Raw genomic sequence first — 12,968 nt, forward strand, 5'->3', positions numbered from 1 at the left:
ATATATATATATATATATATATATATATATATATATATATATAAACCCTAACCCTTAACTGGTTGGATCACCCTGAGAGTCTGTATTATTCCATCCTGCTCCAGATCATTGATAACTTTTGGAAACCACATGCTGCTTAAAATGTGATATAGCTCAACTTATGTCACTGATTTAATCCCCAAAAGACTAAGACCATAATTCTATTACATTATTGTAAACAAACATTATCATACTTATACACAATACATGCAATCATTTATATTTAGTTACTTTTTATTAATGGTAGAATACTCACTTTTCAATCTATATTAGTTTGTATACGTTTATTCGTTTTAACATGATTGTTTTTTTCTTTCTTCTATGCTAACATACTGGAGAGCTAGTTAGTTGACGCATATTTTAGAGTGAGACACTCTTCCTGGCACCTTGGCTTTTACAAGTAAGGTATTTTCTGTTCCAAAGGTCTTTGAAAGTGCCTTGACCAATCATAGTGTCAACAACGAGTGTTATCATTATCAATACTTTACTCGGGAAAAGACAAGTATGGAAATCAATGTTCACAGACAGTTTCACACACACATTCAAACTTTCTGCAGTTTCCATCTACCAAATTCACTTGAGACATTGGTTGTCCCTGAACTATACCAGAAAACACAATAGTTGGCATTAAGGGCATCCAACAATAAACACCATGCCACAATGGACCTTGCTGATGCTGGTGCCATGTAAAAAGCACTCAGTCCACTTTGTAAGGTGTTGGCATTAGGAAAGGCATCCAGTCGTAAAAACCATGCCAAAACGGACAGTGGAGCCTGTCGCAATCCTCTGGTTTGTCAGCTCCTGTCAAACCACCCAACCCATGCTAGCATGGAAAATGGATGTTAAATTATGCTATGCAATGGAACCAAACCCAAAACAATCTGGTGTTGAAGCAAACTTCCTAACTACGAAGTTATGTCTGTGTGAAGTAACTCATTAGCACACTTTACTAAGCAACAAGTAGAGGTAGATCAACCAATATGCAAAAGTAGGGAAATGTTATAGCCTTACTTATGCATGGATATTGTGTTACCTACTCAGCAATTCCACTTCTGTATTTAAAATGAAAAACTGAGCCAATGAAGAGAACCCTTATGTAGTCATTTGTCCTCGTGTAAATAGCTGCTAAATTTTTCTGTCACAGCTTAGTCTAACAAAAAAAAATAGAGAATAAATTAAACAATATAGTTATAGATATAAAAAAAAAGCAAATATGATATTCAGTCAGAACACCTGATCATAAGTCTGCTGTGTCAGAATTCAGCTGGTACTACCCAATAAAAACAATGAAAACTGATTCAAAAGATTGGCTTTTGATATTTTACTTTAAATCATTCATGTTTAGGGAAAAATAAATATAATTATTTTAAAAAGTATTTTTTATTTTTTTCTGAAATATGCTTATATAAAATAATCATTTGCAGACAAACTTTTTCTTGCATATATTATTCTTATAATTGTCAGTAAACTATCAGAGTGATGACATCATTCCTCCGGTCACTTTGAATGTTTCACCTGTTATGTAGCTAGCCTCTTCAGACACCAAAAACGACACGACGTTAGCACATTCTTCAGGAGTACCAAACCTTTAAAATATTATGATGAAAATGATGTTAGCTAAAAAAGTAGAAATTAGATGACACTGAAACATATATTCAATTTTAATTTTTGTTTTTACTTCAAATTTCTCAAGGTGTAAGACCATCTGATCATTGAATCTCATTTTACATCAAAATATTGATGATTCTGACACTCTTTGGACATTCATAAAAACTCTTTAATAAATCTTAGTTATGGCAGCAAATATGTTTCAAAGAGAATCGAAAGTGTGACAATCTTTACAACAATCCACTATATCAAATCCATACCATCCAACAGCTCTGTGAATGTGTAATATCTAGACGGAATCACACACTATCTTTAAATAGTCATTCAGCTAGAAAGAAATAGCAGCCAAATCTTCCTTATCTCAAATCCCATAGCCTTAAACAAGAAACAACACAGTGGATGATGTATTTCTAGATACTCCTAAAAATCTCATGGCTGGATAATTTTTTCATCATAGGTTTGTTTTAGATCAAGACTGAATTTGAGCTAAAATATAATTAAAAAAAAAAAAACAACCAACAGATGAAACTCCAGCAAAAAAATGACCATAAAAAGAACTGGGCTAGTTCCTCTTTCACACTAAGATCAAAAGGAATTTTAGCTTAAATTTGCTAAATGGTCTGACATCATTCTTACAATCCAGACAGTTTTTGTATATATATATAGAATTAATTAGAAACAAAGCTCCCATATTTACCATCTGTTTTATTTCAAATTCCCTGTTTACTTGAGGATGTATGAATATCCCTTCTGGATTCTTTCTCTCATACTCTTTACATTTATCCAACTTCTTTGGTCACTAATATTCAAAGTTTTGCAACAGATGGGCTCCTATCCTAGCCGAACTCTTTTTAAAACCAGTTTAACCTTTATCCCTCTTAAGTTTTGTGGAAACGTGCAACAGTACTCTTAACAAAAAAAAAAAAAAGAAAGTTGTCTAACTTATCACATTGAAAATTGCTTCTTTTACTATCTTTATTCAGAATTTTTGAAAAGCTGAGCCAGATTCAACAAAAAACCAATTCGTTGTCATGCACCGTGATTTTTCATCCTCCAGAATTTCAGTGAAAGTTGTTTTTCTTGGCTCATGCCATATGTCTAATATGAAGCCTCTCTACTAATGATTTCCATTCATCATGACATCACCTCTATGTGGTAGCTCATCCTGCTAGAAATAGTAACCAAATATCCCACAAAATAACACTACAGCATAAAAAAAGGGATGACATTGGATAATATCATTCTAGATACTCTTGAAAAGAGTTGGTAATATTGCAATTCCTTTAATCATATGTCTGATTAATTGTAGTTGACCTGGGGCTAAAAAAACAAATGATTGGTTTCTCCATTATATCATACTAGCAGAGATACCCGGCATTGCTTGTGATTAAAATGGCATAAATTTTTATTCATTTACTTGTTTCAGTCATGCTGGAGCACTGCCTTTAGTCAAACAGAAAGAAAGAGAGGGAGGGAAGGAAGGACAAAAAGAGAAACTATTACAGAGGATGAGAGAGAATATGTGTAAGCAAGAGAAACAGAATAAGAGAAGGGAGAGAATCGATGGAAAACTGCAGTTTTTAGAGAAAAACCGGTGTAAAACACCTTTTTTCCTTGTTTCTCGTTTTACACAGGAGCTCTGGGCCAGAAATTACAATGCATGACCATCCCTGGCACATAAGTAATGTTTGAAAATCGGTTGAAAACTAGAGATATCACACACACACACATCCTTTATTTTATATCTATAGATTGACAGGGCTTGTCTCATTGCCTGATCAACTCATGTAACTTAAGGCTCTGGTTCTTCATCCCACCCTTTTGTATTCTTATTAACAACAAACCTATTGTTGCAGCCTACACACACACATAGATGCCTTACCATCTCAAAACACTCCTTCACTATCTGCATACAGGTGTTCCATTTTCAATACCTTTGACTTGTACACCATCTTTGATAACCTAATTCCATACAAGCCAGTGAGGGAAACTCAACACTGTCAGTTGGCCAGTAAGAAATAATAGTCAAATCTTCCTTAACTTAAAAAGCTGAGATCTTATTAGATTTTATTAAAAGATTGAAACATAATTGTTTTTATAAGTTGACTTTGTAAACAAGGTTTACTCCTAACTACCCTGTCTTTAGAAAATAATACATTTCTAAATCTCTGAGAGAGACTTAAGCAGTAGTGATGCGATAAAGTAGTTGTATACTGCCAACTTAATGTGACAGTCCCAATAAGGGAATATACTACTGCTATTTAGCCCTAGGAAGCTGGACCGCTTCCTGTCGACCTTGACACATTTCCTGTGTCCTTATGTTTGCGAGGGGGAGATTGTTTTCCATAAATTTTGCTTAGTCAATAGCACCATCTCTACCTCTCTTGACATTTTTATATTTTAAGCATCCTTAGAGGGACTTTTTTTGTCTATTAACTGCATAGATAATGTCAGTTCATCAAAGTTTGCCAATTCATTATATATGAGAACAGTGTGTGTTTAGTATGCAGAATATGCCCTTCAGGTAAAAGAGTAAGGGCAAAGACCCCCTTTGGTCATAACTGACCATGGGATTGCACCTAGACAGTTTCCCTCCAAGGCACAAGTCTGGACAAGGTTGTTAGTGGAAGACCAGCAGAGCAGTTGCCCATGCATACCAGTCTCCCCTCTCCATACCACTGATGTTATCCAAGGGAAAGGCAAATGCTAATACAGTTTGGCGCCACTGACATTGCAACTCATTTCTACAGCTGAGTCAACTGGAGCAACATGAAATAAAGTGTCTTGCTCAAGAACAGAACACAGCCTTGTTCAGCAATCAAACTCCCGATTGTAAGCCCAATGCTCGAACCATCGAGCCATGCACTTTCCATTGAGGTGTCACCTTTTTATCAGCATCAACCTTATCTCCTATGCTTGAAGGGCCTGGAAAGGCTACAAGCGGGCACTACTCTGCTTCGTCAAACTAATCAATAAAAACAATCGAAAACAAAATTTGCCTGTCTTCTCTGAATCAAATCAATAAAAACAATCGAAAACAAAATTTGCCTGTCTTCTCTGAATCAAATCAATTTTAAGTTTTGAAACTCACCTATTCATGGGAATACGTGCCAGGATGGATTCATCTGATTTAAGCTAGAAATGCAAAAGAATACAAAGCCAATTACTCTTCAGTTAACAGCCAAATGAACACTTTATTTTTTTTTTAAATCTTAATTTTAACATTAAAAAAAAAATGTGTTGTTGCAGATTAGACTGTGATGAGCTCTGCTAGTGATGTACTGTAAGCAAGGCTGATGTCAGAATATTCAATGCCCAAGGCCAGTTCTGCAGCCCAGCATTGTGTGACTCCTTTTCCCAACACTTTAACATTCAGATTACTCTGTCAGGTATAATGCTTATTTATTCACATTGATTTGAATTAGCCATGCATTATCTTGTAGCTTTGAAATTTTAATGATGTGTTTTTATTTTTGGAATAATATCAGGTTAAGTGTGAAAGGCCAGTTTGACCATAAAACTAGTAGAATATTTTGTGCAGATATGGCTGGTTTACATACAAAGGAGTTGACCAATTTTTCTCACAAATCCCTCCAGCCATCACCCCCATCACAAACTGGAAAATGTAGCTGAAAAATTATATCTTGCACACCACAAAATATATAGTACCATTATGCATATCATCAAGTAAAATATTCTATTAGCAAAATATTCTTTTCTATTCTAGGCACAAGGCCCAAAATTTTTGGGGAGAGGGCCAGTCGATTAGATCAACCCTAGTACACAACTGGTACTTAATTTATTGATCCTGAAAGGATGAAAGGCAAAGTCAACCTCGGTGGAATCTGAACTCAAAACGTAAAGACAGACGAAATACCGCTAAGCATTTCGCCCAGTGTGCCAGCTTACCACATTATTATTTAGCATAATGTTAAATGTCTCATGCCAAATCATGTGACAGATCGTAATACAACACACTCTTCCACCTTTCCCATCCTACTGGTCAACCTTATTCTCCATTTCCTTGTGTTTCAAAAGTTACATTTCCTACTCTATTTACCACCGTGATTTCATGTTTTTAATTGGATTAGTTTAACCCATTTGATACCAACCCTCCCAACACTACTCCTAGTTCTATGATACAAAGTTCTTTTAAAACAATCTAAATAAAAATCTTCCATCAAAATTGCATGTTAATTTATGCATCAAACACCATCTTCAAAATGAGAAAGTTAGTTTACTAAACCCTTCCTTATTTTCAAAATTGTGTGGATGCGCAATGGCCCAGTGGTTAGGGCAGCGGACTCACAGTCATAGGATCGTTGTTTCGATTCCTAGACCAGGCATTGTGAGTGCTTATTGAGCGAAAACACCTAAAGCTCCATGAGGCTCTGGGAGGGGATGGTGGTGAACCCTGCTGTACTCTTCCACCACAACTTTCTCTCACTCTTACTTCCTGTTTCTGTTGTGCCTGTAATTCAAAGGGTTAGCCTTGTCACACTGTGTCACACTGAATATCCCCGAGAACTACGTTAAGGGTACACATGTCTGTGGAGTGCTCAGCCACTTGCACGTTAATTTCAAGAGCAGGCTGTTCCGTTGATCAGATCAACTGGAACCCTCAACGTCGTAAGCGACGGAGTGCCAACAACAACAACAAATTTTCAAAATTATTTGAAATAAAGGCAGTGTATTTCAACAGATATATAGTAACAAAAGGATTAAGAAATTTTGTTGTTCAGAACTTGTGTGGTGTCTCCAGATTTTGGTGCCCTAAGCAGTTCCTTAGTTTACAGAGTAGTAGCACAAGCACTGATAACAAAGAACAACTTTCAGGTCCACCTCCTCACATACTACAGCTACAAGTTTCATTAGCTGTAGATAGAAAGCTAAACAAGCCTGACAAGACAAATTATCATCATCAAGTGACCTTAAAAATTCTTTTGATAGAGTTATTCAATAATATTCAACATTATACTATCCAACAAAGCTGTCTCTGAGTGATAACTTGACCTGCTAGAAATAACAGCCTGATTAATGCTAAAATATATCCTTTATCTTTATTGATATTTTTTCTTTTTTTTTTTTACTTCTTTCAGTCATTGGACTGCGTTCATGCTGGTTCACCACCTTGAAGGGTTTACTTGATAAAAAGCTTGGTACATATTCTGTTAGGATTTTTTTTTTTTTTTGCCAAACTGTTAAGTTACAGAGGCATAAACAAATAAACACCAATCAAGAGTGCCAACACAAAGACGTACTCGTACACACACATGTATGTGTACGCATATATATATCGAGTTTGTATGATTATGTATAGAAGAATATATTATCTACAGTCGTCAATTTTTGAACACGACTCATTACATAAACCTGTTGATTGCATAATGCATGAAAGTACTAGTTTATTGTAAAATTGTAAAAATTGTAAATAATAAAAGGTGAAAATCAGACTATGTTGGAGTTTCATGGATTGAAATATATACACACACACACACACACACACACACACATCAGGCTCCCACATTGTTTCTTTCTTTCAGCCAGATTCACTCACAAGGAATTGGTCGACCTGGGGCCATAGTAGAAGGTGCCCAAGGCATGACTTAGTAACCATGTGATTTTGCATTCAGTACACTAAGTGAGCTTCTTAACCACACAAGAGTAGGGAACCCATTGAATAATATTGTTATAGTAGTCTTATATATTCATTTTGCAAGATTCCTGATGTGAAATAGTGTGTTGAAACAGATATTGTATTTCGGACTGATTTTTTTTTTTTTTTTTTTTTTTTCCAAATAAATACACGCACTATATATGTTTTCTTCGGTAGTTTATTACTGTTCTTATTTCATTATTTTAACTCATGTCCATTGTGTGGACAATGGACATGAATGAAAACAATGTAACAAACGAGTGAAGAAAAAATATATAGTGCGTGTGTTTATTTGGCAAAAAAAAAAAACAACCATCCCGAAAATACAACAAATTGTATATTGCTTAAAAAAAGGACAAGGTGATTAGGGACAGAATGTTTTTGATGATAGGGCTGACCTGGACTAAACAACAGCAATAATAGTTGAAAAGACAATGATGATAGAAGAAATCTATAAAACAGATGTAAATTTTTTACGTTAACATGATGGACCAGAAAATGAGAATGTCTGACATAGACAAATTTCTCAAAGATGTTTTAGAACATATTTCAAATAAAATATATACTAAGGTAACCAGGATACAGTTTCAGCCTCTGTTCATTGAGAACTTAACTCTACCTTTAGGTACTGGCCCCCTTGGTTAACAATTTCTTTCAAATACAAAATGTCTGATTTGTGAGAGGAGAAATTAATCCTGACCATAGAACTACTAGAATGCTTAGTGAGTGGAATATATGTATAATCATGATTTAGTTTTTATCTCTGCCTCATGACCCCAGCAGATAAAATGGAAAAGGTGTTGTCCTGAAGAATGGTAAGGGAGATGCGCTGGAACTGCCACTCTGACTCATGGTGCTCACACTTGCAGACAACCATCTCTGCACCAATAGCGGAGAGCAGGGATATGGTCCAGGGGCCAAGAACACCAGAGGTGTCCACTACTACAGGCCCAACCATAAACCTATCAAAGAGCAACTGATACCTTGACAGTTTGCTTTTCTCAGCCTGACAAGTAGTGGAGCCTGGGCTGGTAACTCAGCACACCAAATTGCTACTGGAGAAGGTATAACAGCATGTAGCACCCCAGATGAGAGGCCTACCACCATAGAAGGTGGAAAATTGTCATTACCATCAAGCCCTTTACTGTCCCCTCAGTCTATTCCTGCTGGCTTGAGCTGAGAATGGAAGCCTGTGGAATCTAAGCCATGCTTTATGATGAGGAGAGATTATATAGTACTCAAGGTATACCCCAACTCATTAATGGGTAAGAGGCTTAATATGTACCCCTGGTTTAATACCTCCACTTCAATTTGTGTGGTTTAGTGATATCTTCCCTGTTACAAGCGACTGTGAGCTACATCTGAGAATACCCTCTTCTTATCTGTCCTGGATGCTCAAAAACAAAAAAAAAGGTCATGAGCACTGCATTTCTGTCTCTGACAAAGTCTAAAAAAACAATGCTTAGAATCAAAATTAGGTTTGTAAGTTTGTTCCACAGAGAAACTTACTTCTGTTCTGGACCAACAGCATCTGCCTTGCAAACGTTGGCTTTTTAACCTTTGGCATGCTATAGACACATCATGTCACCATACAAATTTTGTCCCCTCTCAATGTGCCCACAACTACAAGGAAGAAAACTCGGGCAGTACCATAATGAGCCCAAGTGTGCTAAAGATTAATAACAAAAATACTTTAATTTTAAGTAAAGAACAAAATGAGAGAAAAGAAAATAAACAAGTTATTAAAATGGTATTTACCATTGCACTGAATTTGGTATCAATAAGACCAGGAGCTATGCTATTCACTCTGATATTCATTGCATTAAGCTGAGGAACAAGTACTTTTACCAAACCAAGAAGAGCTGTTTTGCTAACAGAATAACAGCCAAGCAACTGAAATAAAATTGAAATAAATTAATTATGAATCTTTCACAATATTAAAAATATTAAACTTTAAAATCCATTTTAAAAAATGTAGTTAATTCAAATTTTTTATCTATAAGATTATTCTAAAATATTGTTATACTTAGGGATGGTCATTTTTTTTTCTTCCCACACACTATTTATTCAATCTTCACTTCAGTTCGTACTTGTATTATTTTTAGTTGATACACCATTTCGAGCGTGGTCGTTGCACCCACTACACTCTCAGAGTGGAAGGGCATCCAGCTGTAGAAACTCTGCCAAAATCAGATTGGAGCCTGGTGTAGCCATCTGGTTCACCAGTCCTCAGTCAAATCGTCCAACCCATGTTAGCATGGAAAGCGGATGTTAAACGATGATGATGATGACATCTGTCAAAGTTCTTTCATCACACATTCAGTGACCCTCTGTCCTATGTGTCTTATTGCAAACAGTGTTCATTTGGCAAAAAACAATGACCATCACCAAGTATAACAATATTTGTTTCAGAAAACGTTTCACATCAAGAATCTTGCAAAACAAATACATAAACATAATTTATTTTAAAACTTTTAAAAGTATTTAAGTTTAGTATCACTGCATATCTAGTATAAGTTTGGACTTTATTCATAACCATAATTCACATATGGGATAAAATTTTGTAATCAAATACTGTTTCTATTAGATGATATTTTTTATATAACTCTGACTGAGGAAACTTATAATCAAAAGTATCCCAGCCATGACCATCCCATCTTTTATTTAGACATAATGTAATCCTGAACTACATCATTCAATGCATCCTTCCTTTTTTCTAAGATTGTAAGCTACTATTTCTGGAAAGTTACATGATCACATAGAGGCTTCCACATTTTACAATATATTCTTGAGACAAAGGCAGTAAAATGGTTTCTAATGAAAGATAAACAAAGAGAGCAAAAAAAAAATCAGTTTGATTTTAGCATAAAATTGAGTCCAAATTATTTGCTACAAAAAGTTCTTGAAATAAATTTATAAGTAAAACAAAAAAACCCAGCATTTTATTAAAATTATAGTTAGATTACTTACTGTTTCTGGATGGTAACCTAGTATAGATGACACAAATATTATGGAGCCACCACTGAAATAGATTTTAAAATGGAAATGATATTATCTATGTACATATTTCTTTTTAAAATGTTTTGCATATGTCAATCATATGAAGATATCTCAGAACCCTTAACCCTTTAGTATTTAAAACAGCCATATCCAGCCCAAATATTCTGTTTTTTGTTCAGACTGACCACATATGGCCTCTTACACCTACCCTACAATGTTATTCTAAAACTAATCAATTGCATCATAGAAATCTTGAAGTTAGAAGATTTTGTTGTTGGCACTCCGTCACTTACGACGTCGAGGGTTCCAGTTGATCCGATCAATGGAACAGCCTGCTCGTGAAATTAACATGCACCCTTAACGTAGTTCTCAGGGATATTCAGCATGACACATTGCGACAATGCTGACCCTTTGAATTACAGGCACAACAGAAACAGGAAGTGAGAGTGAGAGAAAGTTGTGGTGAAAGAGTACGGCAGGGTTCGCCACCATCCCCTGCTGGAGCCTCTTGGAGCTTTAGGTGTTTTCGCTCAATAAACACTCACAACGCCCAGTCTGGGAATCGAAACCGCAAGTCCACTGCCCTAACCACTGGGCCATTGCGCCTCCTCACATATAATGCAGACAAGTCAAATTGGATACTGCTTACAGGAAACTGGAAATATGAAATAAGTGAGATTGAACTTGTGTTACAGATTTGGTTTGTTGTTACTTTATCGACACACTACAACAGTCATATAAATCTTAAGAATTACAAATTCATTGGGATTAAAATACCTTCCAACCATCCAACTTCTCTGCCCACTATCGCAAGGAGAGTCACTGGGGTAGAGTCCTCAGACACTTCCTCTGCAGTGTCATATCAGAATCAACTGTCATTACACTTTCTAGCTGGATTCCCAGGCATAACCAACTGAGACTATGGATATCATCTAACCATCTCATTCTTCATTCTTAAAACTAAGGATGTTCAATTTCTGTAGAAGAAATTCTAAACATTTAAAGCAAAATCAAGAAGTAAGAGGTTTTAAAGTAAACACAGCACTCACAAAAGTTTCAGTAGGAAAAAAGATAGGACACTACATCTATATGGGAAATGGTTTTCATGATATGTAGAAAATTAGTAGGTACAAATTCCATATGATACACCCAATGTAAACTATGGATGCAGAAGAGATACAGTGGAATCACAATTAAGCTGATGAAGGTCTTGTATGTAGCAGACGCATAGCAGTAGTGAGTAATAAGAGTACCAATAAAAGCAATTTTTTCAGATATTGAGATGGCTCCCTAAAAGTAGTTGACAACTTCAATTACCTATGTGATTATCAACAGCGAAAATGGATGTTCCAAAATTATTGTAACTCGTGTAAGAAGAAGTTGAAGGAGCTATTATCTTTGTATCGATTGGAGCAACATCTTTGTTGCATCAATATACATAAATACAAAAAGCAAACTCTATACTAGAAGCAGCATAAACACCAGGACAGAAGAAATAATATTTATCCTTTTTTTCTGGTATTCATACTGTAATCTAAATACATTATTGACATTTGACGGATATTTGTCTTCATCTTGTTTGTTGTTCACACGTTTTGGCTGATATACCCTCCAGCCTTCATCAAGTGTCTTGGGGAAATTTCGAACCTGGATTCTCATTCCTAAGGTATTTTTCGATATTATTATTATTGTTGTTGTTGTTGTTGTTGTTGTTCACTGCCTGGAATCAAACTCGGAATCTTAGGGCTAGTAGCCCACACTCTTAACCACTACACCATATGCCCATGGGCATATGGTGTAGTGGTTAGGAGTGCGGGCTACTAACCCCAAGATTCCAAGTTTGATTCCAGGCAGTGACCTGAATAATAATAATAATAATAACATTGAAAAATACTTTAGGAATGAGAACACCGGTTCGAAATTTCCCCAAGATATCTGATGATGATTGAAGGGGATATCAGCCGAAACGGTGTGCTAACAACAAACAAGATGAGGACAAATATCTGTCAAATGTAAATAATGTACATAATTCCTCAGCTTAAATATAGCACTGTGTAATCTAAATAGTCTGATATTGAGGACAGAGGCATAGCTGTGAGGTTAAGAAGTTTGGTTCAAGTTAGGGGTTTGATCCCACTGTGAGCCATTTCCATACCAAAGCTTTATGCGTGTTGTCTGAAAGACAGAAACTGTTGCACATATATGTGTGTGTGAAGGTATATAACCTAGTGCTTAGGGTGTTGCACTCTTGGTCACAAGATCATGCTTGCTTTTGATTCCCAGATTGACAGTGCAGTGCATACTTGAACAAAACCACTTCATTTCACTTTGCCACATTTCCACTGCTCTAACTCTTCGAAACGCTTAGTTTTAGAATGGTGGCAGCTGATGAAGGAAATGTTCTCTATGTGGCCTGTGTGTTTTCTGTACTCTGTTTATCATTTTGTCCACATTTTTTTTTAAACATCCTGCACCCAGATATGCATCTATATATACATGTAGATGCAGGTATGTACATACATGCACGTATATATGCATATACTCATTTATTATTTGTATGATATATATATATATATATATATATATATATATATATATATACACACACACACATATATATATAGACATACATACACACACACACACACATATATATATTTATATA

At 35.6% G+C, this 12,968-nt stretch overlaps 1 protein-coding gene and 1 long non-coding RNA gene across 3 annotated transcripts in view; one reads left to right on the top strand and one right to left on the bottom strand.

Annotated features, from left to right (window-relative positions):
- Nucleotides 1-1,336: 1,336 nt before the first annotated feature.
- Nucleotides 1,337-12,968, bottom strand: part of LOC106874370 (dehydrogenase/reductase SDR family member 4) — a 23,869-nt gene continuing 12,237 nt past the window's right edge. For both annotated transcript variants that reach the window (XM_014922081.2, XM_014922082.2), the window contains exons 6-9: nucleotides 10,274-10,325; nucleotides 9,062-9,196; nucleotides 4,739-4,782; nucleotides 1,337-1,625 (exon numbers count right to left, since the gene is read on the bottom strand). In XM_014922081.2, the coding sequence (XP_014777567.1) occupies nucleotides 1,511-1,625; nucleotides 4,739-4,782; nucleotides 9,062-9,196; nucleotides 10,274-10,325 (346 nt within the window). In that variant the 3' untranslated portion in view covers nucleotides 1,337-1,510. The remainder of the gene's footprint in view (nucleotides 1,626-4,738; nucleotides 4,783-9,061; nucleotides 9,197-10,273; nucleotides 10,326-12,968) is intronic.
- On the top strand, nucleotides 1,624-7,098 carry LOC106874371 (uncharacterized). Its single transcript, XR_008264406.1, has 2 exons — nucleotides 1,624-5,036; nucleotides 6,747-7,098. It is a non-coding gene; the product is annotated as an uncharacterized LOC106874371 (long non-coding RNA).

Source organism: Octopus bimaculoides, chromosome 1, assembly GCF_001194135.2.
Source record: "Octopus bimaculoides isolate UCB-OBI-ISO-001 chromosome 1, ASM119413v2, whole genome shotgun sequence".
In the NCBI taxonomy this organism is placed as follows: domain Eukaryota; kingdom Metazoa; phylum Mollusca; class Cephalopoda; order Octopoda; family Octopodidae; genus Octopus; species Octopus bimaculoides.